At 43.8% G+C, this 20,439-nt stretch overlaps 1 protein-coding gene and 1 non-coding gene across 2 annotated transcripts; one reads left to right on the top strand and one right to left on the bottom strand.

The window, feature by feature from the left end:
• Positions 1-341: 341 nt before the first annotated feature.
• Positions 342-413, bottom strand: TRNAH-GUG (transfer RNA histidin (anticodon GUG)). Its single transcript has one exon. It is a non-coding gene; the product is annotated as a tRNA-His (tRNA).
• Positions 414-2,633: 2,220 nt separating this feature from the next.
• DENND3 (DENN domain containing 3) lies at positions 2,634-13,502 on the top strand. Its single transcript, XM_078621799.1, has 29 exons — positions 2,634-2,714; positions 2,931-3,086; positions 3,179-3,314; positions 3,470-3,585; positions 3,656-3,786; positions 3,862-3,973; positions 4,061-4,180; positions 4,268-4,366; positions 4,630-4,749; positions 5,099-5,214; positions 5,309-5,464; positions 5,574-5,670; positions 5,757-5,860; positions 6,154-6,359; positions 6,441-6,600; positions 6,788-6,944; positions 7,217-7,439; positions 8,319-8,398; positions 8,625-8,804; positions 8,901-9,071; positions 9,329-9,458; positions 9,626-9,766; positions 11,021-11,118; positions 11,987-12,141; positions 12,457-12,523; positions 12,739-12,811; positions 12,890-13,002; positions 13,086-13,223; positions 13,308-13,502. The coding sequence occupies exons 1-29, from the start codon at positions 2,634-2,636 to the stop codon at positions 13,500-13,502; spliced, it is 3,831 nt and encodes a 1,276-aa protein (XP_078477925.1).
• Positions 13,503-20,439: the final 6,937 nt, after the last annotated feature.

Genomic DNA, 20,439 nt, shown 5'->3' with positions numbered 1-20,439 from the left:
CACCTGCCTGTGATTGTGAAAGGAAATAGAAGCAATTCTCCCTCAGTACAAAAAGATGCTGACACCTTGTGCCCACTACATGTAACTGTTATGTACTTTGATCACAAATGTTATATTTTCATAATTTGTTATTATGGTCATCAGGTTTGCATGCCATCCTGTTATCATTGGTGAATTATCACATTGCCGAAGAACTAACTAAATTAGTATTTAATTATAGTACTGTACATGCCAAAATGCTATTGTCATAACAAACATGGATTACATTTTCTGTTGTGTGTGATTCCGTACAAAGTCCATTAACGTACGGTCATCACATGTCAATACCGTTCATGTCAAAATGCCGTGACCCGGATTCGAACCGGGGTTGCTGCGGCCACAACGCAGAGTACTAACCACTATACGATCACGGCGGGACGGCCAATTGGCTGTTATATATCTATACATACATGTTTTGTCATCATGTCGTTTATCTTTTATTTCACCCTGTTTGCATAGCAACTGACACACAAGACAGCTTAGGAAAAGAAATATATGTAAATTTGTGTATTTCAAGTGTTTTGAATACTGCATTTCTCCCGCGGTATAAGACACCAACAGTAGATGGCGCCACTAGAGCGTTAAACGCAGCATCTTGACGCGTGCGGCGAACGGCTTTTATTTTGAAAAGGGGAACTGTAACTGAAAGTGTCTCTGCGAACCGGTGACGGACGAACAGTTATCCTGAGAGCTGTGGCAGTGAGTGAATTTGCCAGCGTTGAATCAGTGTTCACAGCATATGAGTCAGAACTACTTCGTTGTTCAGTTCCGACCGAGGCTTTTTGAGCACATTTTCGACCGAGTTGAAGGCAGCTAATCCTTCTTCAGCTGAATATCCTCGCTGCAAGTGGAAATGATCGAATAATTTCAGGTCAGTTGGATTGTAAAGTTGCTATGTCAATAAAGAGCCTGTTAACAAGGCGTCTAGCTGCAAGTAATGTAATCGTACTGTGTCCTTTTTTATCTTACCACAAAGCAGCTAAGGCTAATGATAATGAACTTACTGTGTGAGTTCGTCTACTTTGAGATGCAGGAATTGTTGAATTAATGCAGCAGAGCGTTGCCACATCTGCATATGTTACTAACTAACTTCAACAAGTCGTTTCGGGCATGAATCTGAAATAAAGGTGGAAAAACAAAGTGCACCACATGGTGCACTTATTCATGTTGCCTCTGGACTCATAACTGTAGGAAATGCCGGCTGTTGCCCTGTAAAGGTGCATGTCACCCATTTTAATAGTCCACCCTCCTTCTGTGTCCCAGAACAGTGTAGTATACAGTTAAAACCTGCACTTCTCTTTCTTTGTCTTGCTGGGTTAAATCGTAGGCAACTGGACTTGATACTACGATTTAACCCAGCAAGATACCATGACCTGGATGACTGAGAACCTTCACAGACATATTTCTCTTTCTTTGTGTTTGTGTGGGAAATTGTAAACCTCAGCTGAACACAAATGTATGCAGACAGTGAAGCAACGTTGATTTTTTTTGGGGCATTAATGTTCATGAGTGCCAGATGTTTACTTCAGTATCACTCAGTATCACACACACATTTCTACAAGGGTTTATGTTCCCTGTGTTACTTCTTTTGATAACATTCTCTCTCCTCAAACCATCGTAGTTCCCTAAAATGCCCAGTTGCTTCATTAAAAGTCCTGCCGGCCACATAAAAGCAGCTTCCTCTGTGACAGATATGAAGCCAAACTTGTTTGTTAAAGCTCCTGAGCAGCCTGTCTGCCACTCGCAGCATGGCGTCTCCTCCCCCTGAACTCAGATGTTTCTTTCTGGTTGGTTTTGAGTTTCTACTGCGTGCGGTGTGCTTTGTTGGTTTGTGCAGAAGTATCAGTACGATTAATCAGTACATCTACTGCTTTGCTTTCGAGAGGAAAATATTTTCCAATTGGAGTGTGTGTTTGTGTAAGAAAGCTGCTAGACACCTCAGTGCCACAAACACGTCCACAAAACTGAGTGTTTTCTTGGAATAAATGACTTTCCATGACACAGCAGGTGAGTTAGTCAGAGGCCAGAATGGCCTGAAGACTAAAAGCAGCAAAGCGTGGTTAAACAGAGGAAAGAGAAAGAGGGACAACGAAGCAGAAGAGGACATTTTTAACGAGGGAAGTGACTGGAAAAATAGGAAAAAGATATGAGAACAGAAGAAGTAAGAAAGTAGGAAGAAGAAACAGGATAGTGAGAGTTGAAAGGGAGAAAAAAGAAGTAAGTCACTGTCCCCTAACGTTATTTATCTCCTAATTCAAGTCAGATGCTTGGTTCTGGAGGGCAACTGCTTCAGATGTTAGGGATACAGAATTCTTCAATACTGCTTCTTGTGGAAACTGCCTGTTTTATTGCTACATTTTGGAAATCCAAGTTTGCTCAACTGAAACTCAAAGAGATGATATCAGTGTCTGGCTTGGGAGACATTTGTGACTCACATTGAAGCATTTGAATCACCGCTGCTGATGACTGTCATATTATAACCAGTCTGTTTATTTTCAAAAATCTTACTGTGGTAAAGTGAACGTCTTTTGACAACCAACGTCTTCTTACCTTGCTGTGCTTCTTTTTGTGCAGTGTGTAAGTGTGTATATGTGATGGCAGAGCTCCCGTCCGGACTGCTGGAGGCATGTGTGGTGGTTGGAGCCTCCAGCGATAAGCTTCGAGACATATACCAGGTACACATGCCCAGAGCAGACACGTAAAATATTCACAAAACATATAAACATCTAGGTGTTGGCAGCCTCTCTGCAGGGCAAGGATCACAGTGATGTCAGCGAGTCACAGTTCACGCACATCTGCAGGATTCTGTCTGTCAGGGATTGTCAGAGATGTTCTAGATACTGAATGTGTTTTAGCACCACCAAGTTCTTATTAATTCTGTTTCCCAGCAGGTTCATCAGCACAATAAATTAGCCGAACTCCCCCTGCTGGAAGCGGAAGTACTGCAGGTCCATATTCCACCATTTGTTTCCAAGGAGACCAATTCCAGTCACGTGATTGGTCCAGCATTCAGTCGAGTGCAGAGGAGGAGAAGCTTTATTAAGAAGGTAGTATAGCTACATGAACTTCTATAAATATTAAAAATATTGTAAAAAATGTTTTTTTCCAGCTTTGTGACTTTCATGCTTTTTGTTCGTAGAAGAGGCGAGATCGCACTGCTGAGACGCTACATAATGGAGAGACAGCCATTCGTGCTGAGGTGTCCTCAGCGACAGAGGACATCAGTGTTCCAAAGGATTTGGACCTCATCGCTTTGCCACAGCTATGTTTTCCTGGTATGTGTCTGATCCCAGAGGGGTTAGCATGTAGTTTCTCACAAGGAATCACATGGAATCTATTCTTAGGCCGTTGTGTCATTGCAATAAGAACATTGCGTCACCTGTTGTGTTGTAGTAGAATATCATGAGTTGTGTTGAATTACGTTGGTCAGGTGGTCTTCAGTTGGCCAGTGAGCAGAGAGAAGACCACTATCACTTTCTGGTTTTTACCGACCTGTTTGGGAACAGGACCCATGGAGTTGTCGCACAATACTACAGATCTGTACAGGTACACACATACACCATGATACACGCATACACAAACGAATGATGATGTCATAAAACATCTCTGCTGTCAGTCCTGTCAAGAAGGTTCAGCCCAGAACGGTCACCGGTGGAATTCATCCAAGTCCCGTCTCTTCACGCCCTTCGCTGTGTGCGTCATCTCCAAGCTCCCCTACTACAACGCCCTGAGAGACTGCTTGACTTGGTGATGAACCGCGCTGAACGGAACACGCTCTTGTGAATGCACCTCTGTTGACGTGTATGTCCATCCCACCTGCAGTGTCCTCACACAGTTACGCCTTGCGAGACAAATCGACTTTGAAGAGACAATGAAGGAGTTCTCAGCCAAGCTGTCCCTTGTCCCGTTGCCACCTCCTGGGCAGCTACACGTGGTCAGATGTGTTATCTTTCTAGCCCCTAACTCACATGCCCTTTTTGCTTGACCTTCACCGTAAAGTTCACGCTTGTCTCTGTGTCAGTCTTTCAGCCTCCGACCTCTGCAGGTGGTCCTTCCATCCAAAGAGGACCAGGACAGCCCCATCATCGACATTGACCTGCATCTACCGTTCCTTTGTTTCACGCACACTACACTGCTCCAGGTAAAACCTCTATTTCATCTTGTTGGAAGTCACATGGTACACAATGTGTACATACAGTTCACCTCTTGAGTCCCTGCCCCCTGTCAGGTGTTGTCCTGCCTCCTCCAAGAACAGAGGCTGGTCTTCTTCTCTGCTGACTGGGCCAAACTAACTCTGGTTGCAGAGAGTCTCCTGCTTTATCTGCAGGTCAGTGTCACCCCAACATTGAGGAATATATGGTCTGTTTGGGGTTTGCATGCTCTCCCGGTGTCTGCACGGGTTTTCTCCAGGTACTCCAACCTCCAAAAGCATGCCAAGTTAATCGGTTAGTCTTAAGTTAAGCCCTACAACGCCGTGGAGAGTCGTCCAGGATGTTCTCCACCGTTCACCCGATGACAGCTGTGAAGGACTCCAGCATAAACCACAAGTTAACATTTTCTCTGAATTTTTTCTGTTCTCACCTCCGACAGCCTCTCTCCTGGCAGCACCCCTACGTCCCTGTGCTGGCCAGGGGAATGCTGGACTTCCTGATGGCTCCGACCGCCTTTCTGATGGGCTGTCACATCAGTCATTTTGAGGAGGTTGCTGCAGTGAGTGCACTTCATCACATTCTTCTTTTACTTTGCATTGACTCATATCTCTGAACCATCTACAGCTTATAAAGCTGTAACCCAGTTCATTTAAGAGCTTTTGTCTTTTCTTTTTTTATAGTTGTCAGATCTTTGTGGAGTAACGTGGTCGATATGAAGAGATGTCTCATAGCAATACTAATTTCTTTTTAATCTTTGTACAGCTATTTTGACATCATTTGTGCACTATTAGTTGTGTGCTGCGTTAATGCTGCATGACCTACTAATGTTTTCTTGGGTGTTTGTTCAGTTATTGAGTTGACTGTACAAACTTACAACGTGTGTTTGTATCCTATGTGTGGGCGTGCAGGAGACAGAGGATCTGATCCTGGTGAATGTTGACGAAGGCATCATCCAGTCGTCATGCTCTGAAACTCTCAGCCTGCCAACTCTTCCTTTCACTGCAGCTGAGTGCTTCACGTCCAGGTAACACACACAGGAAGAAGACAGGATGAATTACTGAATTAGATAAATGTACTGAATTTGCTGTGTGTGTGTGTGTGTGTGTGTGTGTGTTCAGAGCAGAGTCTCTTCAGCTTCATTATGACTTGGAGCTGTGTCACCTCGGTGCGGGTGCCGATGCCAACGTCCTGCGATCTCAGCGCAGAGCCTGGCAAAGCCGACTGAACACGCAGATACAAAACATCTTCCTGGAGCTCGTAGTCAACATCTTCAGGTAGATCTGTGTGTGTGTGTGTGTGTGTGTGCTCTGCAAACAGTGACTGTAGGAAGTATATCGATGACATTTGTGTGCTTCTCTATGTTTGTCTGTGTGACTCCATCAGAGGGGTCCAGGACTTTCTAAACCATGAACACAGAGTTTTTAACAGCGAGGAGTTTTTGAGGACCAGGGAGCCGTCAGACCAGCTCTTCTACAAGAAGGTAAACTGCAACCTAAAAATATACAGACCTACTGCATCTCACATGGGAACCTGACTGTGCTGCATGTTTCTCTTTGTTGTACCCAGGTGTTAGAGACTCATATCTTCCACTCGTTCCTGCGAGACAGGCTGAACAGGAAACAGGACACCTTCAGCCGCATGGAGCAGAAAACACGTAACCATGCACACAGGTATGACGTCATCACTGAGGGACAAATACTGCAGTATGACAGTATGCATCTTATCAATGAATTTCCTCTCTGTTGAAACTGACAATAGGATGTATGGGATACAAACAGGCCATGTTAACTAATATATAACAGTTACAGCGTCTATATCCTGCTGCGTAGATAATAGCTTCAAATGCAACTGTACTATGACAATAAATACTTTAACTTTGACGCTGTGTGCCATGTTTAACCTACCGACTTCAATGGAACTCCCTCTTTGTCAGCACACTTTGACCCCCGTGGTCTTCCTGCAGGAATCGTGCGATGACAGAATCTCCCCGACGTCCTCCCATGTCTGAGCTGTCCAGGAACGGTTACAGCAGCTACACCAGCCCAGACAACAGGCTGAGTAAGAGGCTCGGAGCCAGCATGCCAAACCTGGACCAACCTGCTGCTGAAACTCTGGCTGCCATCAGCTCCAGGAGACCAGCTTCTCTCAGGAAGATGACGCCTGATATCGGTCGGTGATTGAGAGGAATGAGGAGGTGAGTGGAAATCAGTGCAGGTCACTCAGCTAATGAAGCTTCATGTCTCATTTTAGGGTTGAAATCGCTTCAAAAAACAGTGAAGGTTTTCCATCTCCCAGAATTCCCTCCTCCTTTGGCCTATCATTACGTTCAAAACTACTACTCTGACATGGTTGCATCCCTGGGCAGAGCTATCAGCACTACACCCCCTGAGGAATCTACTCTGCTGGCCAGGTAATGTGATATGTGGAACATACAGTATTTATGAATTTTTTAGTCTGGTTTGCTTTAAGCTGCTGTTCAAACTGCAGATAAAATATTACAGACAGCGATTATGTGATTAGTGCAGATGAATTCATTAGTGTGCATTAGTGAGATGGCTGATTTCAGTCAGTTTAACCCTTTTCTAACCCCTCTCCAGGTATCACTACCTGCGTGGTTTGGTGAACACCGTGTCCGACAGGCGCCTTGATGCACTGGAGGACTTCCAGAGCCTTTACAAGACTGATTCAGAAATCTTTCCTTCACCTATGGTTAAATCACTCGTGGACTCACTGCTGGAATCTGAACGCGCACAGGTCCTCGTCATCACAAACAATCACATGCCTGTTGTATTTAATCATCTTAAACCAAATTAACATGTCGGATTTTAGAATATTATGGAAACTGATGAGAGCACATTAGTGTTGAGCATTTCTCAGGTAGACAGTAATGTTTCTGAAAGAAATACATATAAATAGAATCTTAGAGAGATTTCACTCAGGTGCATTCGTTCAAAAATTCAATACAAATACTTTATGGCAGCACTGGTATTACTAATCAACAAATGTAACTCAATACACGATCACAGGCGGACAGACGACCAGAACTCAAGCGGCTCATCAGTCGGGTCAAGAGGGATCAGGAGCGTGAACGTGCGCAACATAGCAGCGGGCGTGAAGAAGGTGCTGTAAAACGCTTCCAGCTGCCGAAAAAATACATGCAGCTGGAGGAGTTTATCAAGCGTGTCCAGGAGTCTGGTATCGTCAAAGACCAGGGAACCATTCAAAGGCTCTTTGACGCTCTAACTGTGGGTAAGTGTTGTAGGGTTGAAATGTTGTGTCTGATTCACTTACATATTTAAGGTCTGAGAAACCTGAACTTTAAGGCAACTTTTTGGAAGAGCTCTTGCTGCTCTGAAGATTTTTTTCACATGGACCTTTGGGTGCTCACGACTTCTTCGAGCAAATGTTTCTCTCTGGAGTTCATTATTTCCTCACACCTTTTTGGAACCTGGAAAATCATTCATGCACGGCCTATGGGTGTTGCATTGTTACTTGTGGCCATGGTCTTTCAACAATATTTATGTAATAGAAACACGACCGGGAGTCATATTTGTTCCTCAGTAATTACCCATAATATGCTGTGTTTATTTGAGATTGTCTTTTAGTCACAGTCCATGTAGCAAAACTGCATATGTTCACAGAACTTATTATTGAAACTGAAATTATTCTTCTTATTTTTTTTAGAAGTTTTTATTTTGCATCAGTTTCACTGCTTTTCATAAAAAATCAGTAAACATGCTGCTGCTCTGAACGCCACAGCACAACATGCATCCAAACTAGTTATAAAAGCTGACACCATTCCTGTGAACGCAGTGATTAGTGTGACGACAGGATGAGATAGTGGCTCGTGTAAATTACAAGCCACTGACGTGGACGGGGCCACATATAAACATTTACTGTGTGTCACATGTACAGGTTCATACAATGAATTACAATGTTTGATGATCTTAAAGTAAGAGATGTTCCGTTGCTGAGCAGCTGATTGAAAATGGCTGTTTTGTCTGTGAGATGTAAGCAGAGTGTGGGCCAATGCACAGATTCTTTACACATGAAAAGGTACATTTATATTATAAAGCTGTTTCAGTATTATCAGTTGTTGTTGTGATGACCTGTGTGTGTGTGTTGCAGGTCACCAAAGGCAGGTTGGTCCGGACTTGTTTCGGGTTTTCTACACCATCTGGAAGGAGACTGAGGCTGAGGCCCAGGAGGTGTGTGCAGACGTCTTCTAAGTAACAGGTTGAATAACCAGGGCAGATCTCTACGGAATGTGATAAAAGCTGTTCATACGTCCACAGATGTGTTTTCACATTAATAACAAGAGTTCAATAGAAATCATCTTGTGTTTATCAGCTTTTCTGTACCAGGCTGATGTGAACTACTGGGAGGTGAAGGTAAAACTTCTGTGTCTTGTGTTGGTGTGTGTGTGTGTGATAGGTGTGTTTGCCTGCGTCTGTGTTGGAGCACATTGAACCCAGTGAGTGCGTCTTCAAACTGTCCTCCTCCGTAAAGACGAGCCGCGGCGTGGGGAAGATCGCCATGACTCAGCGACGGCTTTTTCTGCTGACCGATGGACGACCAGGGTACATGGAGGTGGCGCAGTATAGAGATTTAGAGGTGAGATGAACGGGGGATGAATTGATGGTCTTTCTGGAGGACAAAGGTTTGGGGAGTGCAAGTGTCAGTGTCTGTTGTCCATCTCGATCCCCGTAGGAGGTGAAGGTGTCTTCAGCTCCCTTTCTGCTGCTGCGTATCCCCAGTCTGAAGTTGCGTGTTCAGGGACGGAAGGAGGTCTTTGAGGCCAATTTAAAAACAGAGACTGAGCTCTGGAACTTGATGGTCAAAGAGATGTGGGCTGGACGCAATATGGCCGACCAGCACAAGGTGAAACTGGTCGAGGGAGAAGAGGGGATCACTGCTCATGTGGCTTCCCACCATTCAGGAACTGATTTAGCTTAGTTTGTCTCTATGGGAGAATTGTGTTAACATAAACACAAACTGTTTCCTTTGTGAAACCAGATGTTTTAACTGACAGCACTCTTAAAACAGTCAGCAGTTAGAGGAACTGTATAAGAGGATTTTTTCTTAAATTACAGGCTCTCTCGTTTAAAATGTTATTCTGAATATGACTTTCCCTCCAGGACCCTCAGTACATGCAGCAGGCCCTCACCAACGCCTTGTTAATGGACGCAGTGGTGGGCAGCCTCCAGAGCAGTAAGGCCATTTACGCAGCTTCCAAGCTGGCTCACTGTGACCGCATCAAGATGGAAGGTAAGAAACACCGTTTTTTGTTGTTGTCTGTGAGGTTTCTTCCGAAAAATGTCACTTATTCTTCCTCCTAGTTCAGCTACTAATGCTGCCTGTCTGTGCTGGATAGTTTCCACTCCTCCTGGGAGAGGTTTGTTACCTGTATTCAAAACTGATTTGTGTGTTTCTAGTGCCGATGATGGTTCCCAAGACTACCGCAGAGACATTGAAGCACAAAATTAACCCGTCACTGGAGCTCGCTGCGCCCCAGGCGGTGGACGTACTTCTATACATGCCAGGTACAAACACACATACACATCTGTGTAACTCCTGTACATGTTAACGAAGGACGTCTGAATATCTCTGAGATCGCAAATGTCATGTAGCCTTGTTCCAATTGGTTGGCTGTCTGGAGCGGCAGGGGCAGTTTCACATGCTGGTTTTGGCTTTGACCACACCGTGCACACACACACACACACACACACAGTTGACCTTTGTCATCCAACTACCACTCCCTCAGTCACTGGCCACTGCTGCGTCCAGACACTGTTATGAAGTAACATGCCTTTTTTTGAACGCTGCTCACGGAAGTCAGAAAGGAACTCAGCCAGCGCTAGAGGGAAATCTGTCTGATTCTCCACTGGAGTAAAGGCAACAAAAACAAAAAAAAAAATGTCTGTATTTGTATATTATCCAAACTGAGCATACCTACACACCCTCTCAAATGGCGTGAAAACAGATGACATGACTGTTCACCATCGTCACCAGGAAAGTAAAAGACTAGATTATTTTAAAGATTATTTAGTGGACCAGTCTGGACCCTTCAGTCCAGAGCATAAATTCATGTTTGCATGATGCTGTTTTACATTCAAGTCAGTTTATTGTTGTTTTTCCTTTTGGATACAGGATTGTATTGTGGGGGCTGGTAAACAGACAGGCTGGAAAATGTCTAGAAAGTACAAACACCTTGTCCTTCGTAGGCCATCTGGGGCCACTTAGACCCCCAGCTGGTGGCAGACTGACATCCAACACTTGCATTCGTTGTCAGTGAGACATTCATCCACAGACAGAGGTCCTCAGTCTCTGACAACCCTTTGACTTCTCTGCTGGTGGACAGAACAAATCTGGCCATTCAGTCCCTCCCTCTGTCGGACTCCACGTCTCTTCTCCCCCTCTGGTATGAATATAGGTCACTGAATTGAGTTCATGGCATGTGGCCAGTTCAGTCCTACTGCTCTTTCTCCTCACCACTCCCTTCACGCTCTCTCCTGCTCCTCATTTGCTGCACCCACCGTTCACTCTCCTCTCCTCCTATGACATACAGGAGTTTCTTTTTTTAAACAAGCGTGCGTGAAAAAACGCTGCAGGAAATCTGACCGTTAGGTGAAGCCAGGGTGGAGTTGTGCTCCAGAAAGTTTTGAACACGAAAGTGTTTCCATTCCTTCACCGTGGCAACGCATTCCTTGTTGTTGAAGTTGGTTAAGACTGATCATTTCATTGTTTCATTGTCCTCGTTTTGTGGATTAATATGGAAGTGGTGAAGTTATGATCATATAATGCGAGTGTGTGTGTGTGTGTGTTTTCAGGGCAGTTATGGGTGTCTGTGAGCAGTGGAAAAGTGATGGTGTTTGATGCTTCCAGCTGGTCTCTCACACACACTTGTCATGTCGGAAACGCAAGACTGGTAAAACCACACACACACACACAGTGAATCTGAAACAGATAATACCGTTGAAACTCTTAATTCCACAGTGAATTTTAGTGTTTTTTCACATAAGATCACTGCCGCCTTCATGTTTTCCATCATGAAACAAAGAGGTTGGACAGCCACTCTAAACTGAGGAATGGGCAGATAAACATGCCTGCCACTGCCATTAGGTTCAGATAAAGCTGTTTTCCTCACGTCTGCGTTTCCCTCCTGTTGCTCCACTCAAACAGTGTCGAGCTGATTGTACAAAGGCGTTTGAATAGTTTTCATTCCTGCAGAGCCCAAACGTTTTCTGCGCAAACATTTGACTCAACAAAATATCAGCCTGTCCGTGTTGGCCGGGGGAAGGTCAAAATTAAAGTAAATGAAGTCCAGAATGCAAAGGTTCGTCTGCAGCTGTGGTAATTCATCTACGTCTTCTCCACACATGTAGGTCACAGTCACATGAATCAGTTTTGCGTATTTGTGTGGTATGTGATTGAATGTTTTTGCTTTTCCCCACATTCATGTTGGTGAAATTGAATCTTGAGTGTGAGATTCAGTGGAACTGTGTGGGGGACTTTAGAGTGTGGCTGAGAATGAGGGAGTGTTGCGGTGGAGAAATCCTGCCACCAAGTGGAAAATATAGGTTATGCACAAAGCATTACATTTTCCATCAAACAGAGATCACTCTCTCCAGACTCCCACCTGATAACTGCAGAGTTGTACTGGTGTGAAATATGTGTAGTTGAATTCTCTGTATTATTGAATTTGCCATCACATTAAAAGTAGTATCAAAAGTAGTAAACATCCTTTGTCCTCACGCAGTAATTTGATCAAAGTGCTCAACTCTCATTCCTGTCAGAACTGCATGTTGGGAGTTGATAAAGACCAAGTGTGGATGGGCTCTGACGACTCGGTTATCTACATCATCAGCATGGTGTCCATGGTTTGTAACAGACAGCTGACTGAACACAGGGCAGAGGTCACCGGACTGGCACTGGATGTCGACAAGTACAGGTAACAAACACATACGTGTCCTCTTCTCTTAAATGTTAGTCAATTATAACATTTTATAGTTAAATATAATAACACATCTGACTGCAAGGTGTGTTTGTGGGTCAAGTTGAGCTAAAAATGTACTGGTAACCCTGGCAACAATGTTTGCTAAAAGGATGAAGAGTCCTGATACGGAAAATAAGTGGGGGGAGCAAGTTTTACAGCTACAGGAACTTGGTCAGAATTATCAGCAAAGATGGGCTAAAGGTGAAAACTGAACAAACAAATTAGAAAAATCCAAAAATCATGGCTCAATGGTGTATTTCCTCCTTTCAGCCAGCAGGTGGCGTACTCCTGCAGTGCTGAGGGAAGTGTCATGGTCTGGGACGTCGCCACTCTACAGGTCTGTTTCAGAACAACTTTGACAATGTTTTATACAATCTAGAGGGGATTTTTTTTGTCTTACAGTAGATAAAAACCTAATGTACACTGTGCCTTCAAATACTGCAATACTATACTAGATGTTAGTGTGTGAGCTGATTGGCCTGGTCAGTTCTTTAATCTCTTGACTCTACGTTATATATCATTTGTTCACAGTAACTTTTCTCTCGAACTCAGGTGAAGAAGAGCTTTCGCCTTTCTTGTGATCACCTGCAGTCTGTCTTCAGCTGCAGTGGAACATTGTGGTGCTGTAAGTTTCTTTCGCTCTAAGCGTTTTGGAGGAAAGTAGAACAGAATGTGGGTGATCTGTTTGTCTCCCCCACTTCAGGCTCCAGAGACAGTATAATGGAGGTGTGGAGGAACGGCTCTTTGAAACATCGTCTGAATCTGCCAGAGCAACAAAGAGGAACTACATTCAGCTGTATACTGCTGTTAGCTGAGGTACCCCCCCCCCCCACACACACACACACACATGTCCTGCTGTAGATTGTGTTGTAAGTCCTGTGTGTTGTTGTGTACGACAGAGGGAGGAGCTGTGGAGTGTGTGCGCAGACTCTGCAGATGTTTGCATTTGGCACATGAAGGACATGACCAAGCCTTTCCAGCGTGTGGTGCTACAGGACTGCGCAGGATGTTACTGCATGATTAAAGTGAAAAAACATGTAGGTCCATAAACACAAAACCTGCTAGAGTTGAATTATAACTTGCAAATAAAACCTAATTGTAAGCCTGTGTTCTGTTCTTAGGTGTGGGTTGGCGGTGTGGGCCGCAGCTCCACCAAAGGGAAGATTTATATATTGGACAGTGAGCGGCATCAAGTGTTGAAAGAGCTCCATGGTCACACTGACAAGGTGACGACGCTTTGCTCTGCTGAGGATCGCTACATCCTCAGCGGCGCCGCTAAACACGATGGGAAAGTTGCAATCTGGAAGGTGGAGTAGGACGTTTTGCTGAATGGGTAAAAAATATTTGCCTTCCCTCAAAGTTAGTGGAAACTGGTCTGGAAAACAGAAGGACGATCCTTGTTTGGATCTGACCCCATCTTGCCTCTGTGTCTCAGTGTGAAGGAATCACATGGCAGTCAGGTGACGCAACGAGTCAGATGAGTGTTTACATTAAACGTCACCAACTGAGCAGGCGTGTGGATAGAAATACTAACTGTGCTAACACGTGGAGGAAATAGACTGAGAAGATGAGGCCATTGTTTGTTTTTTACCCAAAAGTGAAGTTGATATTTTTGTCAGTGTTCTCTTGATTGTATTATTGTCATTGTTGTTCAACCTAATGGGTTACTGCTCTAATGGGGAGTTAAGTCCGACAGCAACTGGAATCTGTGATTTGAAAAACAAATGTTTTGACGACCATCCAAAGAATCACTTTTCACTTTATTACCTCATTGTTAGACACTTTTTTTGTACTGTGTAGTTACTGGGCACTAGGTCTAAACGTTACTTTACAAATGGCTGACAACCATACTTTGTCTCAAAACCTGTCTCATCTATATAAACATATTTAATCTGCATACAGCATATTTATAGGCACTTTACACTTTCCTTCAAATTGTAGATATTATTTCACTTCCAGAGGAAGTGAAATAGATCTGACTGAAGCTCACAAGTGTGTTTTGTTTTTTTTTCTGCTCAATTTGTTCAGTATCATAGTTTCATAAGGAGACCTCTCATTTCATTGTTTAGTTTTACAACACTCGCCAGGAGCTTAAAGTATGTCTAAACTGTTTAGGTTATTTTTTTTTATTTTGAAGAGCTGGTCAGTGTGAAGCAACTATTGATACACTTTATGTTTTGATAAATACTGATTTTATGACACTTTTAAAAAATGATTGTCCAATCTTTGGATTGTACTCATGCTTGTTCCAGTACGACATTATAAACTGAAAAAGATCTCAAGCCAAATGTGTTGTAAATCACGGTCCTTGGTGACTTTCCTATGCACTAACAAATATACTTGCTTTTTCTGCATGCAGTTCTGGCTCACTCCTTGACGTTGGGAAAATGTACCTGCAATGTGGCACTTAATACCACAAGAGGATGCTGTTTGATATCAAAAGATGTTCGATAGGCTGCCTGCTTGTGGCTTCACAACATAAAACAATGCAAACAGAATCAACTATTTCACTTCTTGAATCCTCATAACATCCGTCTTCCCCCTGTGCTGAGAAGCAAGACACTCTAGTCTACAGTATAGAGCTGCTCCTCTGCTCACAGAAATCACCTTCCAGTCCCCAAAACTTTATGAATATGCAGATGTATGCAGTTGTATTCATGCAAATGTGTGTGTGTCGGTGTGATGGATACTGTTTTTTACTTAAAGCCATAAGGAGCTGTTAATCTTGCGCGGCAGGACGGGACCTGCACAGTCCTGCCACAGCTGCAGGGGAAGATAAGTTGTTTTCTGTGTCTCCTGCAGCTCTTAATCAGTTTACTTTAATCCACAAATGAAGGGAGGAGTGCATGCAAGTGTGGGGGGGGGGCTGAATTGTACTGTTAGTGTTGCAAACTGAGAAAGTCATCCTGTTAGAACAATAACCATTAAGTTGACTAGATTTTGACACCGTGACAGTATTCAGAACTTACTTTTATCCCTCTGGCGAGGGGTGTAGGTCTGTGTCAGACTGGAATAGCAAAAAGAAAAGTAAAGACAAATAGTCAAGCTGTGTCTTATTTGTATCATTTCTGTTATATAAGAAAAGCTTGACATGACCCCAACAAATATGAGATAATTACCTTAATACATTATGACTTCAAACTTATGAGATTCTTAAGTTTACTGGTTCTGAACACTAAGCCTTGAAAAACATGTCAGTGCATATTTTTAAAATTGCGTAAATGTTTCACAAACAGAAATTGAGTGTTTCTACTTTAAGCCATGGAATAATGGATGTTGGGTGTGCTAATGAGTGTTTACAGCGGAAGAATGGTTTGGGAGTCAGAAATAAACTAGAGTTCATCTCAGTCTCTCATTTTTGAAACGTTTGAAGTTTCCCGTGGCCCGATCGATCCCACAGGCGTCATGACACCATCTTACATAATCCAACGACTCCTTGTGGTGGGGGAGCTCAGCTATATTGTGAAAAAAATTTCACTTTCAGTAGTCTGTGTAACCAACATTTCTTAATGCTGCGTCTTCACAGAGAGAGGATGGAATGATGGAAGTTTCTAGAATGTTGTCCTATTCCTCCACAAAATTTGGCAGTTGGAGTCCAGACATATTGGCAGGGACATAGTGATGTCATGGACGGTTCCAGTTCCAAAGATTACAAAGGCCTCTGGATGACAGGGGTGTTTCCAGAAGCTTCCTGGTGCATTTCCTCACCTGTATGATTATGTGGTCACATCCACTGACAGACTGTCATGAATGAACATGCATTTTTCAGGTGTACAGGGATCGGCTCTGGCACAACCGCCAGCCGTTTGTTGACGATTTTGCCAGTGATTAATTTGTATTTAACTAGTGGTATTAATTAATATTAATTAACAGCTTTGTGTAGTTTATGTTTAAAAAGTGGGTATTAGATTAATTTGTTCTTCTTTAATCAGCTGGGAATTAGATTTCAGTCTCCAAACGTCATGAAGGTTCAACAGCAAAATAAAACCCACTTGAGTCTCTTGTTTGTATATCACCGCCACAACTCCGCCCCTTTATGCAAATCAGACCTGACGTCACCGGAAGTCCGCGTTACGTCTCTTCTTCCGACATTACTTTTAAGGCGTATTTAAAGCGCTGTGCTCAGTTCCAGGCACAGTGAACAACCTATGCAACACAAGCCGCCGCGGAGCCGAGCGACCCGTCCGAGCGCTCAGCGGACTCACACACACGGCGGCAGCGGCTGACACGACCCCCGGCGAGGTGAGCGCGGTTGTCCGCTTGGTTCCACCGGCGTGTGGGACATTTTGTAGCCGCTGTCAGAGGCTCCGGAGCGGCAGGCGGAACACACAGCATCTCAGGTTGCTGCTGCAGAGAGGAGGAGGTGGAGGAGGAGGAGGAGGAGGAGGAAGAAGAAGAGGCGGCATGTACTGTAGTTTGTGTAGGCCCGTTAAACACAAAAACAGAGGGGCAGACTGTCTGGGACACTCACAATTGTCAAGTGTTTATTTATAAGTAGCTTTTTCCATTGCAAATCTAAAGCTGTGAGGGCTGCATCTAACTGCAGAGAGGGATTAGTGGTGGAATCAGCTTCATTTGCTTCCTGAAAACATCTCTGTCAGTGTTGTTCTACTGCTACATGTACATGTAGGTATTTACCTGTCAGCAGAGTGATGGTTGCATTGGAATGCCCCCAGCCTGCAGTTTGACTTCCTGTTCATGGCATCCGTGTTTTTATGCATTTACATATGACAAACAACTGCCTGCCATGGAACATCCTTTCTTACACATCACAAACAGCCTGAACAGCAAGAAAACTGAACCAGATCATCATGAACAGCTGACTTAGGCAAGAAAAATAGAGACTCAGGCCATTGTTTTATGAGCTCTATCAACTGGATGTTTGGCGTGATGAAGGTCTGCCTGCTGCAGTGGATCATGTTGGTGCAGATCCCAGGAAGATGCTGTGTAGATTTCTATTTGATTCCAAAGGGTTTTGGTCATTTGTCAGTTACATGTTAGAGAGAGAGAGAGAGAGAGAGGCCATTGGTTTATTTCTGTTTTGCTCTGTGTGTGTGTCTGTTTCAGTGTATTGGCAGCTCCTGATTCATGTTCGTGCATAAGCAAGTAAAAGCAAATGCACCCTACTGCAGTTGTGTTCCGTATCGATTGTATGTGCAGCGTAAGCTGACTTACTGTGTCACATCTTTTCCTGTGTGTGTGTGTGTGTGTCCAGGTACGACTGTGCAGGGCCAACAACAGATTGCAGCCTGGACTAAACGTCTCAACGCCATTTATGACTCTTTCAATGCCTTTTTGGTGAGTCACAAACATGCAAACACTCAGTTTTTATGTCCTCCTCTCTATTTCTCTGTATCATAACATAAATCTTGAGCTCATAAAGAGAGTTTTGCATGGACAACAGATGTCGTCAAGTGTTTCTGTTAAACAACAAGCAGCATGTGCAGAACAATTGTATGTTTGCATTCTCAAGGTTCAGCTCTGGAAGGGTAAAAAAAAAGCCAAGTTGTGATGAGTACGGGTTCAAATAATTTGACAGCATTGGCACAGGCATGTCTTCCTCTTCTTCGGCGTCTCCTTTCGATGTGTTGCAATGCAGCTCAGGTCTCGCAGTGTGTCGTCAAGCTGAAGCGAACGCAGTCGACTTCCTCTCGACGAAATATTTGCTGACTGTCATCTGGTGCTGAGTCAGCACTCGCACACACACACATGCACACACACAGTCAACCACTCTGATGCAGACAGACACAAGTTGTCATGCGAGGACGGTCACATGACCACACTCATGAGCACAAATGCACTTAATGTCATGCAAACGAGGCGTCACCCACTCTTTTCCAGACAACGGCGTCTGCCGTGAGCTTTGTAATTTACATCATGAACTCACTCATTTCACGTTGTTAATAAAGTTATGAAAATGATCATATGTAGATAATGCGGTTCTTCCCACTCCAGGAAGCAGGTGTAGTGAAAACCCTGAGTTTGTTCATCCTGAAATGAGGACACTAATTATTGTGTTATAACTGAGCTAAAGTCACACAGAATAAACTTGAAAGATGTTTGGGTTGATTTCTGTTTGATTACATTTTCCCTAAAGCTGCTTTCTGGAACGGGCCGCAGTTGGACCTAATAATTTGCTCCTTGTGTATGAAATGCAGCAAAGGGCCCAGGTTGATTTGAGTGGAAAAATCAGAAATAAAGAAGTCAAAAGTGAAGCTCACCTTATCTACGCTGGGTCACGGCGTTGATGTTTTTTCAACAAGTCAACATTATTTTCACTTTTTGACCTATGACAGGACACAGACTCACACTGTTGTAGCTTCTGATCTGCGATGTGCAAACAAATATGAATAAAATAACTTCAGTAATAAGTGTTCAGTGACATTCAGTTAGATGTGCGGTTGTATCTTTGGGGTCAGTGCAGTGATTGATCGAATGAACACACTGCTGCAAACGTATCTACACACACACACACGTGCGCGCACACACATGTCTATTTATCCTGAGCCTTGATCTTACATGCAGATAACCCATTTCCTTCTGTTGAGCAGTTTTTGTACACAAACCTGACCAAAGAACAAGGGTGAGCCAGTATGTTTTCCCACCTCTGGTTCGAGCACAAGAGTGTGCGTCTTTGCATGTGCGTGTTTGTCGTCTCACTTACATGGATGCCATCAATAGCCCCCTTATCTCCACCAGATCTCTCTCACACACACACACACACACACACACACACACAGCTATAAATGCTGTTTGAACCTGGCTCCAGTCACAGCACAGAGCATCCAAGGATAAAACACTTTTCTCCTCTGTTTTCCTGTTGTTTTTCTGTTTGTTTGTTTCTTTGTTTATTTTGCATTTTTCTGGACCTAGCGAGCTTATCGAAATATGGTTCTGGTACAGGTTGGACATCGTGTGTTGCAAGTAAAAAACTTTAAATCTTCATTTGTGCTCTTAAATCCAAATTTGAAATCCGGGAAATGAAAATCAGATGTTGCTGTGTGTGTGTGTGTGTGTGTGTGTGTGTGTGTGTGTGTGTGTGTATAATACAAAAACACTGTACTGTTATCAAAGTCAATATCGGGTGGCTTTACTGGGTTGAGCTCCGGTTTTAAGTTGGAGGACAAATCCACTGTGCAGGCAGAGGAGCGTCCAATAAGACACCCTCTAAGAATAGAGTGTTTCCAACAAAGCTCTCCTGTCAGCTCTTCTCCATGTCTTGTGGACTATGACTTCTCTGTCTTTTTCTGTTTGGTGAATTCATGTTTGCAGAGGTTCATGTTTAACCACTTTATACACAAACCTGAGAAGCAGAAGCTGCGAGTGGTAGAGATGTACACATGAATCCGGACACCAGTTGCTGTCACACATCCCTTGACTAGAGTTTCGTCATGACTAGTTTCTGCCTCGGGGTTGCCAGAGGGTTTACCACGGCTGGTTAATGTGTGTTGTTTTCATTTTGACATTCAAACAAACACCAACAACCTTGAAAGGATGTGGGAATATTTGGTGGTTTGGCGTCAGATTCTCATGTGGCTTCGCTCCTGGGGAATTCCTCTGCCATTTTGGTTTTTTTGCATTGTACCAAGCAAATGGGAAATTAAAGACCTTTTTACACTGATGTCTTCATTAGCCCAGACACTCATTGAAAGGCACAGTTTGGTTTCACACTCTCAACAACATTCACTATGTGCATCCTCGAGGTCTTTCAAACATGTTGGATGCATTTCTGTCCTCCTGCAAGGGCGAGAGGTTACAGATTGAAAACAGAGGTCAATGACAATTATAAAACATTGTTCAGAGAGAGGAACCCTTATCGGAGGTCTGTGCACCCATCTGCTCTTAGCCAGTGAGGTGTGATGTTCTATTTATAGATAACTTTAAACCCAATTCTAGGAACCAACGTCCTCTTCCATAGCCAGCGCCGCCAACAGACAAATCAAGACAGAACAAAGCAGTGGCGAGCAGTAATCCCTAATTCTTTGTTCAAGGGCACCTCTTCCCCATGCTCCGCATCTCACTTCACTCTTAACTTTGTCGAGTCTGAACTGTGGTTGCAGCATTTTTGCATCATTACTGAGCTATTTCGTGAGGACTTTCCATGACGTCAGTTTCCCTCTGAAGACTGTTCAGATGTCATAAGAAACTCTTTTCTTGTCATTTCTTGACGCTTGTGTCAGTGCTCCTGTCGTCACTCATTCCAAGTGTGACTTTTACAGCTGCATGCGAGAAAGGGTTGTCAACATCTCACCT

This window comes from Lampetra planeri, unplaced genomic scaffold, assembly GCF_965212315.1.
Source record: "Lampetra planeri unplaced genomic scaffold, kcLamPlan1.2.h2 scaffold_1174, whole genome shotgun sequence".
Taxonomy (NCBI): Eukaryota; Metazoa; Chordata; class Hyperoartia; order Petromyzontiformes; family Petromyzontidae; genus Lampetra; species Lampetra planeri.
This window is presented reverse-complemented; position numbering and strand designations above follow the sequence as displayed.